This window comes from Meriones unguiculatus, chromosome 3 (assembly GCF_030254825.1).
Source record: "Meriones unguiculatus strain TT.TT164.6M chromosome 3, Bangor_MerUng_6.1, whole genome shotgun sequence".
In the NCBI taxonomy this organism is placed as follows: Eukaryota; Metazoa; Chordata; class Mammalia; order Rodentia; family Muridae; genus Meriones; species Meriones unguiculatus.
In genome coordinates, this window is record NC_083351.1 from 14,486,537 (window position 1) to 14,513,861 (window position 27,325).

Here is a 27,325-nt window from a genome sequence, read left to right on the forward strand (position 1 = left end):
ATTAGGAAGCCAAACATCACCACAGTAAAACTGGAACTCAAGCCCAGCTTGACCTAAATTGCACATCTCAGACCTCTTTGGAACACTTATTCCCCAGGGGCTGTGGAAGTTTGGCATGGAGGGCTGGCGGCTGGTGAGGGGCTGTCACTAGGACTGGTCCTCACTCCTAGTGCACTCTGCTGCATGGCTCACCTTGGCTGGGTACCACACATAACTGCTGGCCCTAAAAGCCAATTCACACCTTCTCTGCCAGGAAAGACCAAACTGCCCTGAAACCATGAGCTTTGGCTCTTCACAGCTTTCCCCACTCCAGCTTTGATATCAGACATTGCAAAGCTGACAAGAAACAGGCACAGTCTATAAATGGAATGGGATTTAAACATCCAAAGCCAACCAGGCCCAAGTGCCAGTGTTCCTCCTTCACTGGACACCTTGGCAACTGGGCTGGCAGTGTGTGTGGTGCAGTCAAGTCGCTTCAAGACAAGGAACCAAAAGGCAGGAGAATTACCACGTAGAGTTCAAGGACAATGTGGGTCCGCCTCAAAACAACAAACCACGGAAACTCTCAGTTCAGACTCCAGGTGGGGAAGTGCCAAGGACCACTGGCTCCCTGAGAAGACCTGGCCACTGACTGGGGAACAAAGCTGGTGGATGATAGCTGAGGTGATAGAAGCGGACAGGAGACTGTGGCTCAGAACAGTCTCTCTGCTACAGCTATTAACTTCTCACCTCGAGAAGAGGACCCTCCTCTAGAAAACAATATCCATCCTTTTCAGGCCACCTGCCCTCCCCCTGGTTATGAATAAACCCTGTAACTGAAACTAACTCCTTTGCCTTCATGCTTTCCTGGCACAGCCATTTCTGTGGTAAAATATTTAGTTATCCTTGAAGCAAGAAGTACTAACAAAAGATGCCTAGTTGTTTTAAGTATCCTCAATCACTCTTAACAATCTTGGGCCATGACAATACCAAACATGGTCAGTAAGTACATTTATATTTTAAGCCAGGCATGGTGGCACATACTTTTAATCCATCACTCAGGAGGCAGAGGCAGGCAAATCTCTGTGAGTTCGAGGCCAGCCTGGTCTCTACATAGTGAGTTCTAGGACAGAAAGGGCTACAGAGTGAGACCCTGTCTCAAAACAACAACAAAATTTGTATTTTAAAAGGGCACTCACAACTTAAAGGTTTTACCTAGATCTTCCTCAATCCCTAGTTGTAATTTCTTCCCCTCCATCTTCTCTATGTCCTCATCGTTGAACTTATACCATTCTCCAGATTGAGGGTCTTTCACATGGGCGATGTAGTGGCCCGAATAAGCACTCACTCCTCTGTGGATGAGGACTGCGCTGAGCTCGTACACGAAGGACCCACCTACAAAGAGAAAAAGGCATAAGAAAAACATTCTGCGTTAGCGTACCTTACAGCTTGAACGTAACTGACATCACTTACGCATTTGGCAGAATACAAAATCTGACACTTAAGAGCTGGGCACAGTGGCCGCACCTCTTAGACCTAGCATAGCACCCCAGGGACTGAGCGAGGAGGGCACAACTAAACTACTCAAATGAGCAAAGAGGGACCTGAGGTAAAAAGAAACAGTCCTGGCAACTGAACAGAGCTATCACAAGTTGGAGGACAGTGTGGGATGTTTAGTCGATTCTAGGCAAGGCTGGAACACAGGCAAGACGTGTCTCAAAACAACCAAAACACAAAACAAAACCAAAAGAATAAACATTTTGTTTGTTTTTTGAGACACGTTCTCCCTATGTAGTCTTGTCTGACCTGGAACTCAGCTATTCAGAACTCAAACTTCTAGAGATCCACCTGCCTCTGCTTCCTGAGGGCTGGAAGAGCAGGTGTGCTCCACCATGCGCTGCTCAGTAAAACCTTCTAACGTTTGAGAAAAGCAACTGGGTGTGGTAATTTGTATCTTTAATCCCAAAACTGGAAAAGCAAAGGCAGGAGGATCTCTGTAAATTCCAAGCTAGCCTGATCTACATATATATGTGTAGACAAAACAGTCAAACACACAGAATAAAAGTAAAATTTAAAACACAAATCAGAACAAACCTTTTAAAAAAAAGGATGGTTCCAGCACCCAAAGGGAGGCTCATGACTATCCATAATCGGATCTAATGCCCTCCCTCTTCTTCTGATCTTAGCAGGCACAAGGAAGGTTCACATATACAGAGAAAACATTCATACACAGTAAAAAATAAATAAATAAAAAATAAACCTAAACAAAGTCTTAAAGGAAAAAACTACTTACAATGACTAAGCATGATCACCACAATATATGGCACCACCTCCATATCTATAGATAACTTAAACTGGTGACAACTGGAAACGTTCAGAAACAAATTACCCTTGTAACAAAAGCCTTCACAACATTCAACTTTGATTATTTCACTGTTGCAATATTCTTAACTCTATCAATCAATAAACAACAAACATGCAGGACCCTGTCTTAGACTAGAGGAAGATAGCAGTTAACCAAAGAACAAAATCCTACAACCCGTGTAACTTAGTAAGACTGATAGGTGAACCAAAACTCAGGGTTAAGATACAAATACTGGGGAAGGATACAATTATTTCTGAATTGGGCCATGGAGAATACCAGGGCTCCTGAGGTAGGAGGGAAGGCAGGAAAACAGAATGAGATGAAAGCTTCTGGGCCAGCTAGCCTCAAGGTATACCAAGGCAGCAGAAATCAACAAGGTGTTAGACAATTGACACCCCACGACACTCACGTACATAATATTCTTATGTCTTTATTAAATGTACTGATCAACTGGCAAGAACTAAGAACTGAACATTAAAGCAGAAAGCTAATCAGGGCAAGGCCTGTACGGGATTTCTTTCTGGTACCAATGGTACTCGAACACTCCTACTCTTCAATTTTCCTAAGATACATGGAACTTTCAACTTCTGTCAACCACATCATGCAAAAAAATCTCCAATTTTGTCCCTGTTTCCCTGGCAGATAAGCTCCCCAGTTCATCTCTACTTGTTCAATATTTTTAGGCTCTACAAGTGAGTAAGATCTTAAAGGATTTGACTTTTTATACCAGGCTTATTTATTTCACTTTCAATTCTGGGCATCCATTTTTATCCTTGTCAAAAATGGCAGAATTTCTTTGGAGCTGTAAAGTATTTCATTCTGTAAATATGCCATGTTTTCTTTTAAACTAGAGTTCTTAAGTTTACTAAGTAACGGAAATGAACTTTCCTGCCACAACAAATAGTTATGGAAAATTATTAGCTATGGTGATTTGAATGAAAGTGGACTCCATGGGCTCAGACATTTAAATGTTTGGTCTCCAGTTAGTGGAACTGTTAAGGGAGAATTGGGAGGCATGGCATTGTTGACGGAGGTGTGTCACTGAGGGTGGGCTCTGAGGTTTCAAAAGCCCACAACAGGTCCTCTCTCAATGTCTCTGTCTCTCAGCCTGTGGGTTAGGATGTAAAGCTCTCACCTACTGCTCCAGACCTGTCTGCTTCCTGCAGAGATTATCATGGACTGTGAACAAGCCCCAATTAAACACTTTCTCTTGTAAGAGTTACCTTGGTCATGGTGTTTCTTCACAGTGACAGAACAGTTAACTATGACACCAGCTTTATGAATATAGTTTGGCATTTAAGGGCTCTGATGCCTCCGGCCTCACCAGGCACCTGTACTTACACATGCACACACAACTGAAAATAATCTTAAACAGAAAAATAAAAAACCCTAAACCTCCCTGAAAAACTAGACTCCAGGAAAATTTAAACAAAGTTTTTATACCTTAGAAAGTTAATTCTCAAAGCCACGCAGTCTTACATTGTGAATAGGGTGGCATATGTCTGCGACCACATTATTTGGGAAGCTGGGGACAGGAAGTCTTTTGAGAGTTCAAGGCAGGCCTAAGCTACAGCAAGACCTCTTTACTAGTAGTCTCGGATGTGGTCCTGGGATAACTAACAGTTCTTCGGAACATGAACCCAGTCAACAGTGACACCATGTATCACAGAAATGGCTCTATAACTGAGAACTAGGAGACAGTAAACTGAAAGCAGTACGATTTCTCACCTCAGTAATAAGAAATAAACAAAAATAAATAAATTTGAAGGAAAAAAATGAGATTAAAATAAAACTAAAGAATTTGACTGCAGTAAACAAAAAGTAGATTAAAAACCAAACTGAATGACTAAAAATAAAAGGTATTTAATTGACAGTAAAAACTATAGAGGAAGCTGGGTGTGGTGGTACACGCCTGTAATCCCAACACTGGGGGAGGCAGAGGCAGGTGATTTCTGTGAGTTTAAGGCCTGACTGGTCTATAAGTGAGTCCAGGGACAGGCAGAGCTACACAGAGAAACCCTGTCTCAAACAACAACAAAAACCTACCGAGGAGCCAGGACCCAACTCAATGGTAAGCTAAGCATACACGGGCTCTTCCCGCCTAGAACCGAAGGAAAACTGTAGAAGAAAAAAAGCTTAACCTCAGACCAGAGGTCCCTGAACAGAAAAACTTTTAAGGCAGAAAATAGAGAAAAAACATGCAAAATGCAGCGTAGGTGGAGAATCTAAGGCATGCTTACTAATTGCAATCCTGGGAGGCAGGAAGAGCACAGACAAACTTTAAAGTAAAAACGGAGAAGCTTTCAGGTGGCCAACACTGGCTACTAAATACTGCAAACACTAAGACCAAAGAAAGAACCTTAAAATGAGACACAGTTACAAAAGAATCAGACTGCAATCAGCTCAACGGTGGCCAAGACTGCGGAAGGACAGCCACCTTGCAGTGAGTGTAAGCAGCTGTCTACACACTTTGAGAACGGGTTTCCCAAGGACAAAGCCTGATTTCAGAAGATGACATGAACAAAGAAAATCTGCCAAAAATAAAAAAATCCTATGCTCAAGAATTTTATACACAATAACTCAATAAAGAAAAAAGTATGATTTCCAGGGCAGGACAGTTCTTGTCACATAAGCGAGAGCACCTTGCTCTGACGACAAGCACCTACCCACTTTCAAAAAAGCAAGGCATGAGGTAAGGAGCACGTGAAGGTGCTCACCAACAAGCTTGTCACCCTGGATTTAATCCCTGGGCCCCATGGGAAGGAAAAAACCAACTTGAAGGTGTTCCTTGACCTAAAATGCACCCTGGCATGTATAAATGCGCACACACGCACACACGCACACACTAAATATTTTCTTTATAGCAAAGTATGGGTGGCATGCCAGTGCTATATAGATGGCGGCTTACCTAGCCTAACTCACACGGTCCAAGTTCAGTACGAACATGTTACCTACCCCACACACACAGAAAGAAGACAAAGGGAGAGAGCTCCTGAAGTTGGCTATTGACCTCCACATGCATGCGCACACGTGTACCCACAGGACAGACATGAATGCATACACACAGATACACATACACTAAATAAAATTATTCCAGACGCAGACTTCCTAGTACATGCCAGCCGGCCCCCTCCACAGCACAGCAGGGCTAGTTACACGTTATCTTTGCCTGGCAACCTCCCAGCAGGCAAAAAGAATAAACCCAACTATCAAGTCCAGGGAATGGGAATTTGTAGCAATGTTTAATGGCAAAACAAACAACAAATGGGGGGGAGGGGAGGAAGGGGTTTGAAAAGATGAGAGGGACATTCAGCACCCAGTGAGCGGAGTTTGCTAGAATGACTCCTCTTCTTTTGGGTGGTTCAAGCAGATGAACTTCCATGGTGTTTGCAGAACCACACATTTTCTATTTTGAACTTTTATCAATGTGTTAATATATTTTACAATCAAAAGGAAAGAAGAAAGAATCTGATGAGACATGTAAAATTTCAGTGTGCTTACTTTTTAAAAAAATGTTCATTGGTGTTTTGTCTGGATGTCTGTCTGTGTAAGGGTGCCAAACCCCCAGGAACAGATACTACTAGTAAGCTGCCATGTGGGTGCTGGGAATTGAACCTAGGTCTCCTCTGAAGAGTAGCCAGTGCTTTTAACCCTAGAAGTCTCTCTAGCCTCCTAAGTGTGCTTACTCTTACAGAAAGTAACATCTGGTCACCTTGTCAAAAAGCTGCTACTCAGAGAATGCAACAGAGCTCTGAGGACACCGCAGCTGTGCACTGCTGTGCACGCAGAGAGCAGGCCGTGGGTGCAGGCTCGTCTCAAGCGGACGACAGTCACAGCTTGGGACAAGTAGTACCTTTGTGCTCCACATAAGGCTCCATGTCCAGACTCTCCGAGAAGCCGATGTAGGCGTTGAGCTTCTTCTTGTGTCCGGTTTGCCTGCCATGAAGGGACAGCCGGTCACCAGCAGGAACGTGTGCACACGCCATGGAGCTGGAGCCCACCCAGTCGGCTGGCACACGGGCAAAGGCTCAGGCCCCTGCAAAGCTGACGCCTAACAGAGCTCGTGTGCAGAACCCCCTTATTTTTATTATGAGATGAAAGATACATTTCCACGGAGAGGAAAATTTTATCTGAAATACACAATCGTATAGGTAATTCACGTCCTTACAGTTTTTAATGAAAAAGCTAAGAAATTAATAGGAGGTACAAACAGATCCTCTTTACCCCTTCAGCTCCCATCCACATACAACTGACCTCTTGAAGATTTTACTGTACCATCATGAAAGAACAAAAGGCTCCATGTGAGTCATTGTACCTTTGTCTTCTCTGCCACCTACTTGGCACAGACTTACCTGTCAAACACAAAACGCATTAGCTGCAAGTTCAGAGTGCAAGGGAGGCTTAGAAGTCGAATCTTCCTTGTAGCATTCTGTTTGCTTTGACAGTTTTCACAGAAGTATCGATTGTCTCCTTCTAATTTTTCTTCCTGATTAGGAATAAAGCAGACTAGTTAGGAAGGATGTGAAGCAAGCATTGAAAGCTCTGCTGTAAGCACAGCTTTTTTAGTTAGCAGCTTCTATCCAAATGAGGATGCCACAGTCTTCCATTTTTCTCCTTCTCCTCTTCTCTCCCTCCCTCAGGGGCCCTCTGCAGCTTCCTTGGCCAGCTGCTTCTTCTCCCTAATCACTTCATAGGTCAGGGCTAAACTGGCTCTACTTTCCCCCTCATTTCTCCCCTTCAAGACATGTTTAACACCAACCTTTGTGTACATATGTGCTATGTGGTGCTGACATTCGTCATGCTGAACAGGCTCTCTACTACAGAGCTGTGCATCAGGCCAAGCTCTTTTTTCAGGGTCTCGTGAAACACAAAAAAGTCTCTACCTAAGGTAGCTGAAGCTGGCTTTGGATTCCTGACTTTCCTTTCTACCTCCAGTATTCAGCTCTATCCTCATCTCTAAAAAACTACTTCCAACCCTGCCCTTCTCAGTCTTCTTCCGTCATAGCAATAACAACTGATTGTGCCATAAACCTTAAAAACCCTTGACTTTCACCTTCACACTCAGCAAGTGCGTAAGTTTGACTGACTACTCTGAAAATACAAAAGCCAGCTAGCTAACCAGTGCTACTCAGCACTTCAGCTAACCCATGGTCCTGGCAGCCAGCATCTGCATTGTGTTCTGCCCAAGCCCCACCCTTCAGCCTCTTCAAGACAGCACCTGCAGTCTTCCTTTGAACACTGCATGGTCCCATGATCACAGCTGTGATAGTCTTCGAGCCTCTCTGCTGTGACCATCTCTACCCAGCTACTCATTTTCTGTCACTCTTCCCTTGCTCAAGCACTATGCCACACACACCTTCCTGTTCTTAAACCACAGGCCCGGTCCCACCTCAACTCTGCCCTTGTTGTTTCAGATCCCTTCTGCTTTCTTGTATAGCTCACAGGTACTGCAATTGTTTCACTTCAAACTGCAGCCAGCCTCTGCCTGCACTGTTTTTCTCCACAGCACACAGTGTAAATTCTACTCTAATTTAGTTAACGAGCCTCTGGTAGCCATGCAACAGCACAGTAACCTCCACTGAAGCTGATTTTGCCTGTTTTGGCCAATACGGTTAGCCCAACACTGCCACTGTGATTAATACTACAAAGTAAACACTCAGTATGTCTTCAGCTCGACAAACTCAGTGTGATTAATGACATGGAAATGCTAATGTGTACAAGAGTGATGAACACACAATGCTGTTTAAAGACTGGAAGTTGTGTACGCCAAGCTCATCTATCACACTGTTCGCCTGGTCAGACTTGATAACCAAAGGCTTCCTTCCTCAAGGCAATTTCCCCTTAGAAGGAAAGGGAGCCACCGCTACCTCTGCAGAACTCAAAACACACATAAAGCAGAAACACAGAGGGAGGGGCTGTATTTCAACTTAACGCATTCTATTTTTTCTGTGAGAAGAGAAATTGGCTTTATGGTAACAAAGTTAAGATTTCTTTAAATACTATGCTACTTGTAACCACACACATGTACCTTTACACGCTTACTGAAATTAAGTTAAGATGCAGACTGCTTTGGTAGAGGTTCCTTTACACGAACAGCTTATTTCTTATTTAGAAAAGTCTCCAGCTGGGCATGGTGGTGCACACCTGTAATCCCTGCACTATGGGAGGCAGATCCCTGTGAGTTCCAGGCCAGCCTGGTTTACAAAGTTAGTCCAGGACAGCCAAGGCAACACAGAGAAACCCTGTCTCAGAAACAAATACAAAAAATAGAAATAATCCTCCCTCCCCGGAAAAAAAAGTTTCCAATAATAGATGTAGTTATGAGTCAAAATGATACCCAAAATAGCGTGGAACCACTCGTGAGCAGCTGTGTATATTGACATACAAGTACCTTCAGGAATTCGGAGATGCAGTCTGTTAACTGCTTGTGGCCTTGAATGTTTAACTCCAGTTCATAGAACTTCGATAAAAGCTTAGACTCTCGGCCACACTGGTTGCAACTGCAATGAGAAAAGAAACAACAATAAAATTGAAACCAGAGTGAGAAAGAAGGGCAACCCAGTGTCACGGCAGCACATCCTAGACCAGCAGTTCTTAACCTATGGGGAGTCTCATATCTGATATCCTGCATATCAAGATATTACATCATGACTCATATCAGTAGCAAAATTTGTTATGAAGTAGCAACAAAATAACTTAATGGTTGGGGACAACCACGACATGAGGAACTGTTAAAGGGTTGCAGCATTAGGAAGGTTGAGAACCACTGCATCAAATGAGGGGTGTGTTTATAACCTTATTTTGTTACAGAAAGTACAGCATATAAATGACAGGTAAAAGAATACAAAACCTGACTAGGGAATCAGTCACTTAAGGACTAGAACATCCCCAAGAAGTGTTGGCCATGATTTGGCTTGCCAGTTCCAACCTTACATTTCAGCCATACAGTACAGTCATCAAAGACTTCAGCCAGACAGTTCCCAACACTTGGAAGCACTCAACCGCAATTGGCAAGTAGCTGCTTTCATGTTCCCATGGAAATGTACGCTATAAATACTCCAGGTCTCACGATAATCCACCACACTGGTAACCTGGCACTGAACTGAAAGGTAAGGCCAAGAGAGCTGCAATAGACTCACACAGTCACATAGGCATACTCCCCACAGAACTGCTGCTGCACGATGTTCCGAACATCTGGATTCTTCTGTTTAGACAAAGTGTCTTCCAACAGTGACATAAAGAGCTTGGAAAACTCTTGTGCATCCTACAGTTTAAAATAACAGAAAAAGGAAGTTACAGCTTACTTACTTACTTACTTCTAATGCAAATGGTACTCAGAAACTACCGTATTTTCAACTCAGCATTTTACAACAAACACTACAGCTATCCTCGATCAGTCGCACAAGTAAGTTTGAAGAAATAGCTGACAGGTTGGAGAAATGGATTAGCAGTTAAGAGCACTGGCTGCTCAGGCAGTAGACCCAGCTTCAGTTCTCGGCACCCACATGGTGACTCACAACTATCTCTAACTCCAGCCACAAAATATCTGACACCTTTTAGCCTCCTCAGGCACAAGGCACTGACAGACAGTGCACAGCTCTACATACAGGCAAAACACCCAGACAGTAAAATAAATAAAAAACAAAATAGAATTTTTAAAAAGGGAGAAAATACAAAACAGTCAGGCAGAGATGGCTCAGCAGTTAAGCTCTCTCTGCTCCTCTAGAGGACCTCTCAGCTCACAACACCACATCAGAAGCTCACAACCACCTGTAATTCCAGTTCCAAAGGATGCAACACCCTCTTTTGGCCTCCATGAGCACCTAAGCACACACAATATATATATATATATATATGTATATATACATACACACATAAATAAAAAATGGCAAGCATAATAGGAACACACTGGTCAGTAGATGAAGAATGTCTTACAGCTAGATTATCAGTATATAGTCTGGTTGTCCTGGAACTCTCTATGTAAATCAGGTTGGCCTCAAACTCAGAGATCTGCCTGCCTCTGCTTCCCAAGTACTTGCATCAAAGGTGTTTGGTAACAAGGCCCTGTTTCATCTTCCCTAGAAAGGCTCTAAGGAACACACAAGCACCTCTGAAGACTAGAAGAGGGGGTAGGAGGAGAGCACGGAAGTTGTGCTTACCTGCTGTTGCCCAGTATCCAAGCCCAAGGCTTTAACAAATCCTGAAGGATCAATGTATCGCCTGTTACTGTTTTGCAACAAAGCAAACAAGTACTGTAGATGCTCACAAATTGTCTGAGGCTCATAATCTATTGGAAAAAAAAAAGTTTCAAGTTTCACTTGAAGTCTACCTGCTTCCAGCTAAGCATAGCGGTACATGCCCACAATCTCTGCACTTTTGGACAGGACAAGATCATCAAATTTCAGGAGCATCTTTGTCAGCCTACATGAACGTAGATGCTGACTTTTTAAATTAAAAAGGGGGTGGGGGGCAGGTGTGGTGATGCTCACATTTAATCCCAGCACTTGAGGCAGATGCACCGCTGAGGCCTTAAGTCTGAGGCCAGCCTGTTCAACATTCTGAGTTCCAAGGCAGCCAGGGCTATGTAGAAAGACCATGTTTCAACTCCCAACCAACCCCCCGCAAAAGTAAGAGACAGGTTGAGATGGGCCTGAAGAGGTAGTTCAGGAGTTAAAAATACTGGCTGATCTTCCAAAGGACCTGGATTCAATCCCCAATCCCCAGGCTCCACGTGGAAGTTAACAATCATAACTCCAGTTCCAGAGAGTCTAATGCTATTTACCAGTATCAAGCACACACACGGTGCACAAACATACATGTAAGCAAAACACTCATACTCATAAAATAAAGTAAAAATTAAAATGCTTTATTTGTATTTCATGTGCATGACTGTTTTAGCTCTATGTATGCATATACACTGTATGATTGCCTGGTGCCCAAGACAGCCAGAAGAGGGCACTGGACCCCTGGAAACTGGAGTTACAAATGCTGTGTAGATACTGGAAATTTGAATCGAGGTCCTTTACAAAAATAGAAAGCAAGCAGCTGATCCACCTCTCCAACTAAAAAACAAATAAGTTTCTCTGAGGGGGTGGGTGGGAGGTATTTCTTTCATTTATTGATTTGCTGGTTAATAGGCAATGTCTTCTGTGTATCAGGCTGACCTCAAACTTCCTATGTACTTGAAGATGACCTGGAAATGTCACTAGAGAAAAACCTTAAAAATAAACAAACAAACAAACAAATAAATAAATAAATAAATAAATACAGCTAGAGAGATGGCTCAGCAGTTGAGAGCACTGGCAGCAATTCTAAAGGACTCAGATTCCAGAACACGGCAGCTCAGCTGTCTATAAGTCCAGTTCCAGATATCTGATGCCCTCACACCAATACACATAAACCGAAACAAAAGCCAGTGATGCACGCCTTTAATCCCAGCATTTAGAAGGCAGAGGCAGGTGAACGGAGTTCCAAGCTAGCCTATTCTACAAGAAATTCCTGGACAATGAGGGTTACACAGAGAAAATCTGTACTGAAAAAAATTAAATTAAAAACTACTAAAAAAATAAAAATGGCCAGGCATGGTGGCGCAGTCCTGCTATCACAGCACTCTAGGAGTCAAAGGCAGGTGGATCACCATTTGAGGACAGCCAGGGATACACAAAGAAACCCTGTCTTGGGGGGGGGAATGATGTTTACAGCATCACACTTGGCATGGGACCAGCACTCACATTTCTCCTTCAGAGGAAATGGCAAAACCCTCAGCAGGTAGCACCTGCTCCCCCATCCCTACAGACCTTTTCCTCCATGAACACCATCTCCCATCTTGTAGTCAGTACAGGTGCTCGGGCATAAGTATAGTGCCTGCCGAAGCTCCAAGTTGAGGAACCACACCTGGAGAAAGGTGTTGACATAACAGGTGGCTCCCAGGTTAGTCAGGCCCACAAAGGAATTCTACAGAAACACAAGAGTTACAGTAGCAACGTTAGCCTCCATGAAACTAAAGTTTTATAAAGATCATTAATCTTAAATTTACAGACTAAGGATTTTTAAATCACGAGCTTGGCATGACCACCTGAACCCTCTCTTGGCTGCAGGCGGGGCAGACCTTTCATGGGGGCCTTTTATGTTTGACCACCATTGTGGCTGACCATAGTAGAAAAGACTTCAGATAGCAACAATGCTCAGATGTTCCTAAAAAACATGTAGTCTGACGCTTTTTACTATGCTTTTAAATGCCAACACTTAGAAGAATGACAAAAATGAGAGTTCTACAAGAGACAAGAGAGGAAAGAGGGCCCTCCTATTTCAGGGATCTACCACCTAAAACAAGGATCCCTTCAACTGAGAAAATACGTATGTACATACATATTACATAAGAATACATACTACCTTAGAGAGCAAACGGGCACCTTCGTGGCAACTTGCCATTGAATTAGCACCACTCCTTTGCTCTAAACACCTGCTCTCACTACAGCAAGCCCAGATGGCCTAAGGGCTTGCATACAGGTGTGAGTGGGGGCTGGAGATGTAGCTCAGTGCAGAGCTTGTCCATCATGTACACGACCCTGGGTCTAATCACTAGCCCAAATAAGTAGTTTTACATAATTATAATGCCGTTAGTGTGGCTATTTAGACTTTTTGAAATTAAAAAGCAAGAGTTCAAAAGCACATGGCCACATCTCCAGTCCTCTGGCACCTACACAGGTTCCCGAGATCGATATCGTTTATGGTAATTTATTTCTTTTGCTTCTTTTTCAGAGCTGGAGGGGTGAGATGCAGGGTCTCTCCCATCACTGTGGTCCATGTCCACTATAAGAGGTCTCTGAGGATCACAAAACAAGCCCTCCCAACCATGACACTCACCTTCTTCCTCCTCTCACAGTTGGGATCATCAATGTTATGAAAACTATTCTCATCTATTTCTCCTAACCAAATATGCTCGCCAATCCCAACTAAGCAATTCGGATTTCCTCTGCAGTTTCTTCTACAAGGAGAACAAAAAGGAAGAATTATAATTCAATTAAAAAATATTCCCAGGAAGTGAAAGGGATTAAACTATTTATTTATGCGAGCTCCAGCTCTCACTCGCACGCAGGCACACACACGCACGCACACACACACACACACACACAAACCACCCCTCAAGACAAGGTTTCTTTTGTAGCTGTCTTTCTTCCTGGCTGTCCTGGAACTCACTTTGTATACCAGGCTGGCCTTGAACTCAAGAGAGCGAGCCTGCCTGCCTCTGCCTCTGCCTCCTGAGTGCCGGTATTAAAGGTGTGCACCACCACTGCCTGACTGAGATGAAGCTTTTTAAATCAGATAAATATGGTGTCTGAAATAGAACACCATGGTGGGTTGGTGCTGTTACAGTGCTACCCAACAGTATATTTAGAAAAAAAATTACTTAGATCTGTATTATAGTTGAGTGTTTAAATGGGGAAGTCAGCAAATAAACAAATAGTTGCCCATTTGTGTTAAAAGAAACACAAAACAGACAAGGCGGAGTCTAATGACACTATTGCTTTGCATATCATGAATCAGAAGCTGGTTAAGTGGGTGTGAAGCTGTTCTCTGAATACTGAGTCCCTGTGTTACACTGAGATGGGGTTGGTGTCAACAGCTTCTCACCACACAAACAGGAACCTGGCAACCAACAGAAGCAGAACATATTTCAGCTAGACAGTTGGGAGCTGGGGCAAGGCCAAGCCACTGGAACACCATCATTATTCAGAACACTCATTAAATATCCCCAAGTTAAAGACAAATGAACAAGGACCAAGCTCATTAACACATCCTGACTTCTAAATATTCTCCACTAAAAACCTCGGGCTCCTGAGGGAAATTATAACATGAACTAAGAACGATGGTGCATGCTGAAAGGAGACAGAATCCCATGTGGGGGATTCTGGCCAAATCTAGCAACAAAACAGGTAGGTCACCAAAATAGGGATGCGGTGGCATGTAATTATAAGCAGCACTTGGCAGACCGAGGCCAGCAGACTGCAGTGACTAGAAGTCAGCCAGGGCTACATGGAAGACATTCTCAAAAGGAAAGAGGAAGCCATTGTGGCTCACAGTGTAATTCTCTAACATCAGGAGCCAGAGGTAGAAGGAAGCTGGAGGCTGGGGGGGGTGGTTTACACACTAAGCTTCTAGGGCTAACTCTTGAGATCCTGTCTCTACAGAGTCCGCTGACTTCATGAAACAGAGAAACAGGTAGAAAAAAGAAACTTCTCCTTCACAGAAGGGGGGGTGGGGAAAGAGGATGGAACAGCTGTGACAGGGCCAAAAAGTAACTCAGAGAAACCCAACAACAGACAGCCTGACAGACACTTGCCCACCTAGGCCCTAGGATATGGCATCACTTCTGTACTGCTCCTGCCAAAAGCATACAACCTGAGCCCATGAGCAAATACCTGGCCACCTGAATCACACAAATACCCCACAAAAAAATAAATGTCATGCACACAAAAAACAATTCCAGATTAAGACAAGAGACACAATTCAATGTAACAGGACCTTCGGTCTTCCTTTCCCATTAGAATACATTATTAGGATGTGTATGCATATTTCTGACTCACCCACTAAAGGCTCTACTGACAATATTGAAGACCGGAACATGGGGCCAGAGAGATGGTTCAGGGGATTAAAGCACTTGCTGCCAAGCCTTCAGAACTTGCCATGTGGCCTTGGCTGGATGACCTGGAACTAATTTGTGGTAATCTACCTGCATCTGCCTCCTGAATGCTGGGGTTACAGGTGTATACCACCATTCCCATCTTTTTTTTTTTTATCACATTTTTTTGGTAGGGAAGGTATAAACACTCTCTCTCTCTCTCACACACACACACACACACACACACACACACACACGTCTGTGGGTGGCCATGTGCCGCACGTGGAGGTCAGAGAACAACTCCCTTCTACCACATGGGTCCCGGAAATGGAACTAAGGTCTCCAGGCTTGGAAGCAAGTGACTTTACCTTCTGAGTCACCTTGGTGACTCTGTTCTCTTACAGGCTCGACAGTGGAACACAATGCAGTCATGAAATAAGTAAATAACTTTTAAGGTCCTATAAATGCACTGTCTTCCAGGGACAAGCCCCTGATAATTAGCCAGTCTCACACAGCCACCCCTTACATACAGGTATACCACATTAAATGGACTCAGCAGATTGTATCTGCACAAGCTCGTACATGGGTGTAAAATGATAATTAAAGAAAAAGAGGTCAGCTAGAGGTGGTAGCACACACCTGTAATCCCAGCACCCAGAAGGCAGAGGCAGGTGGATCTCTGTGAGTTTGAGGCCAACCTGGTCTACAGAGGGTTCGAGGACAGCCAGGGCTACACAGTGAAATACTGTCTCAAAAACAACAACAAAAATGGTTAAGAAGTCTGAGAGAAAAGTAGGGGGACATGGGAGGTGCTGGAGGGGGGAACGTGGGATGAAAATTATATAAACAGCATTCATGTATGAAATTCTCCAATGGATGGATGAAAATTATATAAACAGCATTCATGTATGAAATTCTCCAATGGATGGACAGGCTCGGGGAGCCTGACTGGCAGTGCACTCAGAAAGAGGCAGGCGGCTCTCTGAAGAAGTAGTTCCAGGCCCTCCAAGATAACAGTAAATCTTGTCTCAACTGAATGCCATGTGATTTGGCTGGGCAGACAGTCCTGTGGGTCTTTTGGAAAGCAGTTCTGGAGAGCTGCTTAGCACGGAGTCTCCTGTGCCTGATGCAGGCTTCCCCATCCTTTTCCATCCTCCACACATGGAAGCCATGCCCGCCCAACAGCTCTAAAGCTGGCTTCAAAGATGCCACAAACAGTAAGTCTGTGACCTAAAAAAATTCAGCGAAACTTTCAAAAGCCAAATAAGAGGTTTGGGTAATTTGCATTGTTTGGCCTTTGTAATTCTGACCTTTTATTTCTCTGTAGAAACATGGTCTCATAATGTAGCCTGGCTTGGCCTCAAATTCAGAGAGCCTCCTGCCTCTGTGTTTGTGGATTAAAGGTGCTTACACCATATTTGAAATTAATTGTATTTTGTTGCCTTTGAGACAGAATCTCATGCAGCCCAGGCTAGCCCCCCAACTCCTTAAACTGAGGTCCACCTTAACTCCTGCTCCTCCTGCTTCCACCTCAAGGGCTGGGATTACAGGCATGTGTTACTATACATGGCTTTAATTTCTTACTAATTGCTATTAAGTCTCAAGTCAGAGCTGGTGAGATGAAGCTGCTTTCTTTCTGGCCTAGGGCACTTAAGAAGGGTTCAGGCTGACTAGAGCTTTCCAAATGTTGGCTCTCTCCTAAACACAGCCCAAATGTTACTGTAGGCATTTTGTGTTGTTGTTACAGAAATAAAGACATTTCTATTCTAAGCAATCACTTCCAGGCCAACCATTACACAATGCCTAGGATGGATACAAAAGTCATTCTTGCCTACTCCCTTACTGGTGCCAGGCAGCCCTCACTCCTTACAGGGTTCATTATCCATCACAAATGTATCTCATGGGTATGCAGGATTTTATCCTCACACGCACAACTCACAGATGTCACAGATGTGTGGGATTTCTTACACATCATCACATGTGTAACAAAAAGAATGTTTCTGTCTTTTGTCTCCATCAAAGAACAAGAACAGCCTCAGTGTTGCCAAGGTGGCAGATGCCGAGTGCCCATGCGCCCAGCTTCCTCACATCCCAGTGCCATTAGGTCCTTTGTGACAAACTGCTCCTTAGGGGTATACCCGAATCACTCAAAACTCAACATACACACCTACCTAGGCACTTAATGGGGACTGAAAGGGAAAAAGGCCAAGCTCACTCTTCTACTACAGTGGGCATTTCTGTCCCCACTCAACAAGCCCAGCCTCAAACCAATGCAGTGTGTTCATTCATCATGGTTCAGTACATTCTGACAGTCTGTTTCTAACATGGCCACATACGGCAGAAGGCCCAAATACATAAACTGCCTGCCTTCTTTCTATCTATCTTTCTTTCTTTCTTTCCTTCCTTCCTTTCTCTCTCTCTCTTTCTATGTAGACCAGGCAAACCTGAAACTCAAGAGTTCTGCCTGCTACTGTCTTCTGAGTGCTGGGATTAAAGGCCTGCGCCATCATGCTTCTAAACTACTGTTTGTATCCAAAATCACAGTATCATATACCATTTTTGAAATTTTCCAAAAAACATTAAATGACAAAAATTCTAGCCAGGTGTGGAGGTACATGCCCTTAATCCCAGCAGTCTCTGAGTTTGAGGCTAGCTTAATGAGTTCCAGGACAGCCAGGGCTACACATAATGAGACCTCGTCTTCAAAAACAATAAAGCTCAAAGTCCTATTAAAAACGTACCTTCACTTTTTGGAGTTTTGGCATATCAACAGTCAATCACAAGCCTTGAAAGAGACTTAAATGCTGTAACAGTTCCCATACTCAGCCCCAATCACCCCACCCAATCGAACACATAGGCTACATCACACTGTGCATTAAAGACAAACAAGTTTAAACAATGTGAAATCAGGTGTGATCTCTGAGCCTAACAACCCAAAAACCCCAGGACAGGTAAATGTTTACCTAGCATGTATGAGGCCCTAGGTTCAATACACTGTACCACACAGATTAGAGGAAAAAAAAATCAGTTTGAAATAAAAGATTAGGAGTTGAACAGATGGCTTGGTGTGTGCCTGGTGCCCATGGTGGTCAGAAGAGAGCAGGCAGACTCTCATGGAACTGGAGTTGTGGACAATGGGAGCTCCTATGTGAGTGCTGGGGATCAAGCCAGGTCCTCTGCAAGAACAAAAGTTCTTAGTTGCTGAGCCATCTCTCCAGGCCCAGCTTTATTTTGGTGGGTTTTTTGTTGTTGTTGTTTTGGCTGGCTGGTTGGTTTTTTGTTTTATTGAGACAGGGTTTCCCCTGGCCATCCTGGAACTTGCTCTGTAAACCAGACTTGCATTGAACTCAGAAATCCCCCTGCCTCTGCTTCCCATGTACTGGTATTAAAGATTAAAGGCGTTTGCTACCCCCTCCCCCAGCAACAATTAAATTTTTTTGTGTGTGTACATGCTATCACACATGTGTGAAGCTCAGAGGACAATTTGCAAGGTCCTTGCTCTACCACAATGTAGATCTCCAGGCTGGGACTCAGGTCCTCCTCAGTCTTGGAAGCAGGCACTTACTGCTAAGCCATCTTCTGTGTCCTCCATTCAGGTCTTAAGTTCATTTAGTGGGAACAATAGACCATGGTGACAGCTATGGAAGTGGCAATGGTTTAAGAGCTCCTGTGCTGACGAGAACAGTGGCACACATCTGTGATAACCTCAGCACTCGAGAGGCTAAGGCAAGTGGATCTGAGTTCGAGGCTAACCTGGTCTACAAATCCAAGATAGCCAAGGCTACACAGAGAATCCTCTCAGAAAACAAACAAAACGAGAGAGAGAGAGCGAGCAAGTGTGACCAACCAACTGACCGCAAGTCGCCATGCTTGGGTTGTTTATACATATAGTGATGCTGTCCTAAGTTGCATTTTGCTATTGACATACATGCTGGCAGCATCTGGCCTTCCGGGCTTGTCACAATGCACCTGAGTTAAGGGAAGCAATGTAATTATGCACAATTAAATCCTGTCACCATAGCAAAGCAACTAGGCTTTTCTGTCAAATGCGGAGATGCCCAACTAATAATGTCCAGGAATGCCTTAGATGAAAGACAAAAAGTCCCAGTCTTTAAAGAATGGCTCAGAACAGGTATGACAAACTGTTAGGCACAAAACTTCTGATAAACAAGTGCTCTGGTAACAGCAGACACAGGGCACTGGAGAAAAATCTCACCAGAAGGCTGCCCTCTGGGAGTCTCCAAGAGCAGGCAGAAACGAGCTCTCTGCAGGAAGACGGGAGAGCGCTACAAGCAGAGAACAGCAAGGGGAGAGGTTAGGCCAGGCCGGGGGGGTCTCCTAGCACACCTGAAGGTTCAGGTAAAAAGTGGGAAAGCTAAAGAGGCCATGTGAAGTCAGAGGCCGTATCAAGTACGGGAGACCTCAAGGAGAGGGTAGAGCTTATATAACAAGTAGCCACAAAAAGACTCCATGCGCAAAGAGAAGCTGAACTGCCCTGTGGAGGGTCTCTACCTTCTCCAAGCTGTTATGTACACCGCGTATACGCAGGAGCCCTTGGTGCCTGTGAGGCCCCACGTGGGGGCCGAGAACCAAACAAACTGAACCCAGGTGCTCTGCAGTCAGTGCTCCTAACCACTAAACTATCTCCCCAACCCACAAATTCTCCTTAACATGCCGTTTTGCAAGACAGGTTTTCTGGCTGGGTCTAGGCTACTCTTCCAAAGGTTTCTGAACATCTCCATTTAGCTCTTTCATCTAGGAGTCAAGCTGCCATGAAACACTTGACTGCATTAAAGCGAGAGTTTTTATTTAAAGCTTTTAACTCTGGCTGTTCTTCCAAAGGTCCTGAGTTCAATTCCCAGCAACCACATGGTGACTCACAACCATCTATAGTGAGATCTGGTGCCCTCTTCTGGCATGCAGGCACACATGCAGGCAGATGCTGCATAAATTGCAGACAGATGCTGCATAGATAGATAGATAGATAGATAGATAAGGAAGCAAATGAACAAATAAGGCTTTCTACTCCTTGGGGCAATTTTGAGCTCCAATGAACAGACTGCCATCCAATGCCTTGTGTCATAGGGTAAGCATGCTATATCTTTAGAGATCACTGTTTCTGTTGAGACAGTCTCACTTATAGACCCTCTTAGACTGGACAACCCTACAAAGACCTGGCTGACTTTGTATTTACAGTAATCTTACCTCTACCTACCCAGTGCTGGGGTTACAGGTAAGCGTCCTGTTTATGTAGTAGGGACAGAACACAGAGAGGGCTTCCTGTACTCTCCAGCAACTAAGCCAAATCTCCAGCCCAACTTTCCTTTCTTTGTTCATAGGTGTTTCGCCTGCATGGACATCTGTTTGAGGGTGCCAGGTCCCCTGGAACCATAGTTACAACTGTGAGTTGCCATGTAGGTGCTGGGATTTGAACCCAGGTCCTCTGGAAGAGCAGCCAGTGCTCTTAATCACTGAGCCATCTCTCCAGTAACCCCTCGCCCCTTTCTTTTAAAGAATGTACACCTTTAATCCCAGCACTCAGGAGGCAAAGGCAGGCAGATCTCTGAATCTGAGGCTGGTCTACAGAGTAAGTTCGAGGACAGCCAGTGCTATGCAGAGAAACCCTGTCTTGAAAAACGCAAACAAACAACAAAGAAAACAAAACAAAAAAACAAATTGTCTCAATTTTTTTCACCCATTCATTTATTTATTACTTATTTTAAAAAAGGCAGAGGCCAGGCCATGGTGACACCCATACTTAATCCCAGCGCTCAGGGAGGCAAGACAGGCTTATCTCTCTGTGAGTTCCAGTTCAGCCTGGTCTACAGACCAGTCCAGCACAGCCAAGGCTACACAAGAGAAACCCTGTCTTGAAAAACAAAAACAAAGGCAAAAAGAACAACAACAACAAGCAGAACAAAGCCTAGTGGTTACAAAACCACTAGGGAGGGAGCATCTCAAGGTCAAGCTGGGCTACATAGTGAAACTTTGTCTCAAATAATCAAAACAAAAAAAAGGCCGGGTGATTAGACAGCACTCTCCCCTCTCCTCAGCAGCCTGGAAGGATTTAGTCTGTAAGATACACAGGCAACAATCAACCAGGACAAAACGCAAGCTCCTAAACCAGTAACAGTGTGGTCCAGTGGCGCACATCTTTAACCCTAGCCCTGGAGATGGATCTCTGCCAAGTCAAGGCTAGCCTCTCTACTCTAGGATGGCCGGGGTACATGGTGAGAAGGAGAAATTCATACCAGAATTAGGCTGTGGGGGCGCCTTTTGCAGAAGCAAAAGGGCAAACTAAATGCAAAGAGTGTTTAAGTTGCGGTCTGAAAACCCCAAAGAGGCCAGTAAGAGTGCTCAATGGCTCATCCCTAGAAATCACAAGGTAGTAGACTGCAAGTTGTGACCTTTAATCCCCACACACAGCAGCACCCACCGCCTCCCCGCAGGGATCTTGAGCACTTAGTGCTATTGTCCTCACCCCATTGTTACTTTTCAAAGCACTCTCAGAAATGCAAATAGTCCTAGAGCCAGGGTGTGGTGGCACTCACCGCTACTCGGGAGGCAGACTGATCTGTGAACTCCGGACCAGCCTGGTCTACACAGTTGGTTCCAGGACAGCCAGGGCTACACAGAGAAACCCTGTCTCAAAAATAAACAAAAAAGCAGGGCTTGGTAGTACAAGCCTTTAATTCCAACACTAGGAAGGCAGAAGCAGGTGGACCTCCATGAGTTCGAGGCCAGCCTGATCTAGTCAGGACCCGTTACACAGAGAAACCCTATCTCATGGTGGGGGGGAGGGGGAAAGGTGGACAACAATAGGAATAAATAAAAATAGCCAATGTGAGATGGGCATGGAGGTGCACACCTGTAATCCCAGCACTCAGGAGGCAGAGGCAAGCGGACCACTGTGAGTTCAAGGCCAGCCTGGTCTACAAATCAAGTCCAGGACAACCAAGGCTACAGAAGAACCCTGTCCCAAAACCAAAAAATTAGCCAATGTGAACCTGAAAAGATCCTCAGCTCATTAGTTGTCAGGTAAATGCAAATAAAAAACATAAAAGGGATTGAGGGGATACCTGTGCAGTGCCCCTATTATCTGCAGGATTCTGGTTCTACTCAGAGCAGGAGGCAATAAACAGACATAGCCATGGCTATGACAAGATGGGAGTGCCGCTCCTGTAACTCAGTATTATTTGCACTTGAGAGCCCTGGGTTACCTCTGGCACTAACAGAACAATCAATGGCACACACCTATAGTGCCATGATTCTACTCTCATATAGAATAAGCATTTGCTAACAGGACTGCAAATTGCAGGCAAGCATGTGCTACAAGGTAACACACACACCAGCCTGGACCCTGTGTTAAAAAGTAAAAAAGGAGGGTTGGAGAGATGGCTCAGTGGTTAAGAGCATACCGCCCTTCCAGAAGTCCTGAGTTCAATTCCCAGCAATAACATGAAGGTTCACAACTATCTATAATGAGATCTGATGCCCTCTTCTGGTGTTGAGACAGAATACTGTATATATAATATATAACTTTAAAAAAGAAAATACATATATGGGGGCTAGAGAGATAGCTCAGTAGTTAAAGGTTCGGTCATCAGCACCTTTAACTCCAGTTCTAGGGGATCTTTAGTCCTCCTCTGGCCTCATACACACCAGGCACAGAGGTTGTACACACACACACATATACATGCGCACATCAGCAAAACAAAATACATTCACACGCATGCATATGCACACAGCAAAACAAAACACTCATCCATTAGGAATAAAAATATTTTCCTAAAAATCTTAAATATGCTTGGCAGTGGTTGTGCAGGCATCCCAGCGCTTGTGAGGCAGAGGCAAGTGGATCTGAGTTCCAAGACAGCCTTGGCCACAGAGAAACCCTGTCTTGAAAAAAAGGAAATAAAATCTTTAAACATACAAAATCAAGTGGAGTCAACTCACACCGGACCGCAGAACAAGGTGGAAAAGAGGAAACTACTCTATGCCTAAGGAGTCAACGTAAACGAAGAGGGGCCGAAAAAAGGTGAGGTCCAAGGGCCTAGCAGAAAGAAGCAGAACCTGCACAAAGTATTACTCTGTAAAGTGGTGTGGAGTTAGGGTGACCAAAAGAAAAACACAGGTACAAGATCAAAGAGAGCCGGCCAATGGGAGTGGGGGGACGATGACGTAGGTTAAACCAAAGGTTTTTCCAAAGCTGCTCTCTGCAAATCAACCTTAGGTGAGCAGCCCTTATCCGCGCACAAGGGCAGAAGCTGTAACGGGATGAAGTTCGCCGGCAAGTTCCCCTTTTACAAATGAAAAAGGCACAGCTGTGGCCAAGACCGAGCAACCCTCCAGCGTTTATTGAACCCTATCTCCAACCATCTCCACCGCCATCTTCTGGAAGAGAGCCCAGCAACCCCATCACTTCGGGGGCTGCGTAGCTCGGGTCGTGCAAACCAAGAGGCGATACACTTGCACCTTGCACCGCCGTGGTCAGTCCCCGACCCCGCCTCGGCCACGCGAGGGCCTCACCTGCACACGCCTCGGATACAGGGCTCCAGCCAGATGCGGTAGGCGGTCTCGATGTGCTCCTGCGACACCTCCTCGGGCCGCACCGTCTCCGCCCAGCGCCAGGCCGCCTTCTCCAGCTGCAGCCGAGGAGCCATGGCCTTGACCGAAAAAGCGCTCGCCGTGCCGGGCGGCCGCCGGCGCCGCCTCCGTCTCCGCACGAACGGGCACCGGCACCTGCCAGCCGAAAGACCCAAGCGCTCCCCTCAGCCAGCCGACCAGTCAATCACCTGCGCGCGCCACAGCCGCCGCGCCCGCCCGCGCCCAGCATGCACGACCAAGCCTCAAAGCGCCGCCGCCGATACCCGACAGGCCCCGCGCCTGCGGACGTTGGAGGTGTACGCCACGCCCCGCTGCAGCCTGCGCAAGCGTGCTCCCAGCAGTCCCTGCGCCAAAAGCGCCTGTAATCCGACTGGCGGAAGAAAGCAGAGCGACTGCCCAAAGACGGCTTGCCACGTCTTTTCCGCCATGGCCAAGGCAGCTGCGCTTCAGCCCCTGCCCGCTACTCGGACAAGCGGGCACCTGTCCTTGCTTCCCCAAGCTTCCCCTTTAGCTGTCACACGAAAAAGTACGCACACCATAGGGCTGTCGGGACTGTGGGGTGGGACCTTTTAACAGTAGAAACCGGGTCAGCCAGAACTCCAAGGTCGGCTCCCTGCAGGATGATTAAACTTGAGCCTTGGCGGGTTCCTACTCCTTTCTCCGAGCCCTCTGACGTCACGGGGCGTTATATGTTTTGCTGGTGCCAGAACGGGACTACATATCCCAGCGTACATTGCGTTCTGCCACCCGCGGAGTGCGATGCATGCTGGGATTTGTAGTCTTAGAAGTGATAGGCTCACTCATTGAGTTGAAGAGTGTGTTGGGGCGCATGCGCAAGTGTGGGGCGTGCTCTCTGCTATGGGCTGTCTGCTGTCTGTCTACACTTTGACCTCTTAGTTTTTTATGGAGGGTACACCCAAGCTCCCAGCTGCGAAACAATTTCCTTTTTGCAACGCCTCTTCCCCTTGGACCTATTGCCTTATTACAGTGTTTTGTAACTGAAAAGAGCACTTAATGAGAAGGCATTCCAGGACTTGAAATGTGGAAAAGCCCTGTGGGAACTTAAGCACTAAATTCCTCCCCATGTGCTTCCTCCCTGCCCCCCACCAAGTCCCCCAGTAACCTTGAACTGAAGCTAATTTACTGTGGGAAAGCAAGATTTGATCCCCGTGGTCGAGGTTGAGTTTGGGTTGAAAATAAAAAACATGGAGATCTCCTTCGCAGAGTGTAGTGGGTCCGAACTATAATATCTCGTTAGAGGTTGAAGCTAGGTGATGCCTACAGCACATAGAATGACCTTGTACACACACAGACACACCCACATCTCTCCCCAGCTTTAGAGGGAGGGAGTAGCAGAACCTTGCAAAAAGACTTTCCTGAAGAACTCCCACACCACTAATTAACAATTGAATAAGGGCAGGTGGTGGTTCCCGACAATCCAGGAGGCCGAGGCAGGCAGATCTGTGGCTGGTCTACGTAGTGAGTCCAGGACCGCAAGAGCTACACAGAGAAGCCCTGTCACGAAAAAGCAAAAAACAAAACAAACAAATACACAGAACAAACAAAAAGGTTGGACTGAGAGACCAAAAAGATTAAAATTAGCTATTATTAAGGGCTGAACTATGTGGGTGGAGAAGTCTGTTGATGCCCTGAGGGGAAGGACTGCCTTACTGCATTCTTTTCCCACCTACTAGAGATAACAGTTGCTAGGAAACTGGCCCATCCCTCTAGTGAGGGACACCAGGTCATTATGGTCTGGGGACCTTCCTATAGCCAATCAATTCAAAATGTAGCATTTTGACCAATAGATGCTTGCCAGGCAGGAATCGCCCCTGCCTTGGGCATACTGGGAAGGACCAGAATCTATATATGACCCAACTAAGCTGGGCGCGCTCAGCTACCACCCCTTTGGCGGTGGGGCTGTGTAGCCCAAGCTGCAGCTTGTAATTTACAATAAAGAGACACTCAAGTGTTTTGCCACGGAGTCGATTCCTGGAGATCTTTTGGGGGCTCTCGAACTGGGTATAACAGGACAAAGTTGTTCTACTCTTTGAGTTAGAAGAGGCACCATTTCAGACTGATATCTCAGGGAGGCAGAGACAGGTGGGTTTCTGTGAGTTTGAGGGTAGCCTGGTCTACAAAGTGAGTCCAGGACGGCCAAGGCTACACAGAAACCGGCCACTCCCCCCAAAAAAAATCAAAACAAAACACAAAAAATGGTCTAGAGAGATGGGTTAATCTTGTAGAGAGGGCTGGAGAGATGGCCCAGAGGTGAAGAGCACTGACTGTTCTTCCAGAGGTCCTGAGTTCAATTCCCAGCAACCACATGGTGGCTCAAAACCATCTATAATGAGATCTGGTGCCGTCTTCTGGCATGTAGGCACACATGCAGAAAGAATGGCATGCAGGAAGAATGGTGTATAAATAATAAACAAATAAATAAATAAACAAATCTTAAAAAAAAAAAAGAGCTCTTGCAGAGGATGCAAGTTCAGTTCCCAAGACCCAGGTCAGGTGGCTTCCATGCCAGCGGCAACCATAACCACAAACAGATACACATAATTAAATAAAGTAAAAATTAAAAACTGATAAAGATGCCATCCAGAAACAACAACAAAAAAAAAACCTCCCCCAGTTAACATTTATTGTAACATTTGTTGAAGATTAAAGTATGTGTTCAAGGTCACATCTAGTTCTCAAGTTAAGTATACCTTGCTTAGCTGTCCTGGACTCGCTTTGTAAACCAGGCTGGCCTCAAACTCGTGGAGATCTTCCTGCCTCTGCCTAAGGAGTGGTGGGTCCACGACATACTTTATTTATTTATTTATTTATTTATTTATTTATTTATTTATTGCCTAGTGGCAGAAGAGGGCATCTGCTTGTGTGCCTAGTGGCAGAAGAGGGCATCAAATTCCAGTATAGATGGTTTCAAGCCACCATGTGGTTGCTGGGAACTGAACTCAGGACCTCTAGAAGAACAGACATTGCTCTTACCTGCTGGACCCATCTCTCCAGCCCACCCACGTGCTTTTAAGCCAGCAGATCATATAATAGAGTAAGGGAGCTCTGCCCACCGCAGAGGTAGGTAAAGGGCCTTTTTGTATCAGGAATAAAGACACATTGTAGCTCCTACTAGTTGTACTTTCCACTTGACCTGAAGCTGCACGTCCTCCTGCAGACAGAAAACCTCACATCGTTGAAGTGCTTTGGATTGTGGTCATTTTCTTTTTTCTTTTTCTTTAATTTTTTTCTTCTCCTTCTCATTTTTATCATCATCATCATTTATTTATTTACTTATTTATTGTTTTTTAAAAACTTTTTATTTTTTGCAATTTATTCACTTTATAACCTGATTGTAGCCCCTTCCTCATCTCCTCCTAGTCAGTCCCTCTCTCCCTTCCTCTTTCCCCTCCCTTCTCCCTCCCCTAGTCCTCTGAAAGGGGAGTCCTCCTCCCTTGCCATCTGACCCTAACCTATAAAGTCTCATCAGGACTGCCTAGATCCTCTTCCTCTGTGGCCTGGCAAGACTGTACTACCAGGGGGAAGTGATCTAAGAGCAGGCAACCAAGTTCATTGACAGAAACAGAACCTGCTCCCCTTACTAGGAAACCCACATGGAGACTGAGCTGCCTATGAGCTACACCTGAGCATGGAGTCTAGGTCCTCTCCATGCATGGCCTTTGGTTGATGCATCAGTCTCTGCAGGGGCCCGTGGGCCCAGAATTTTTTTGGCTTTGTTGGTCTCCTTGTGG

General features: G+C 45.3%; 1 protein-coding gene across 3 annotated transcripts in view; it reads right to left on the reverse strand.

Annotated features, from left to right (window-relative positions):
- Usp48 (ubiquitin specific peptidase 48) overlaps positions 1-23,855 on the reverse strand; it is a 67,983-nt gene extending 44,128 nt beyond the window's left edge. For 2 of the 3 annotated variants that reach the window (XM_021630809.2, XM_021630807.2), the window contains exons 1-9: positions 23,496-23,853; positions 13,211-13,331; positions 12,142-12,298; positions 10,504-10,631; positions 9,484-9,608; positions 8,736-8,844; positions 6,697-6,830; positions 6,198-6,280; positions 1,195-1,374 (exon numbers count right to left, since the gene is read on the reverse strand). In XM_021630809.2, coding sequence (XP_021486484.1) covers positions 1,195-1,374; positions 6,198-6,280; positions 6,697-6,830; positions 8,736-8,844; positions 9,484-9,608; positions 10,504-10,631; positions 12,142-12,298; positions 13,211-13,331; positions 23,496-23,629 — 1,171 coding nt within the window. In that variant the 5' untranslated portion in view covers positions 23,630-23,853. Of the gene's footprint in view, positions 1-1,194; positions 1,375-6,197; positions 6,281-6,696; positions 6,831-8,735; positions 8,845-9,483; positions 9,609-10,503; positions 10,632-12,141; positions 12,299-13,210; positions 13,332-23,495 lie in introns of all 3 variants that reach the window. The other variant, XR_009590544.1, reaches the window with a different exon arrangement.
- Between the last annotated feature and the right edge of the window lie 3,470 nt (positions 23,856-27,325).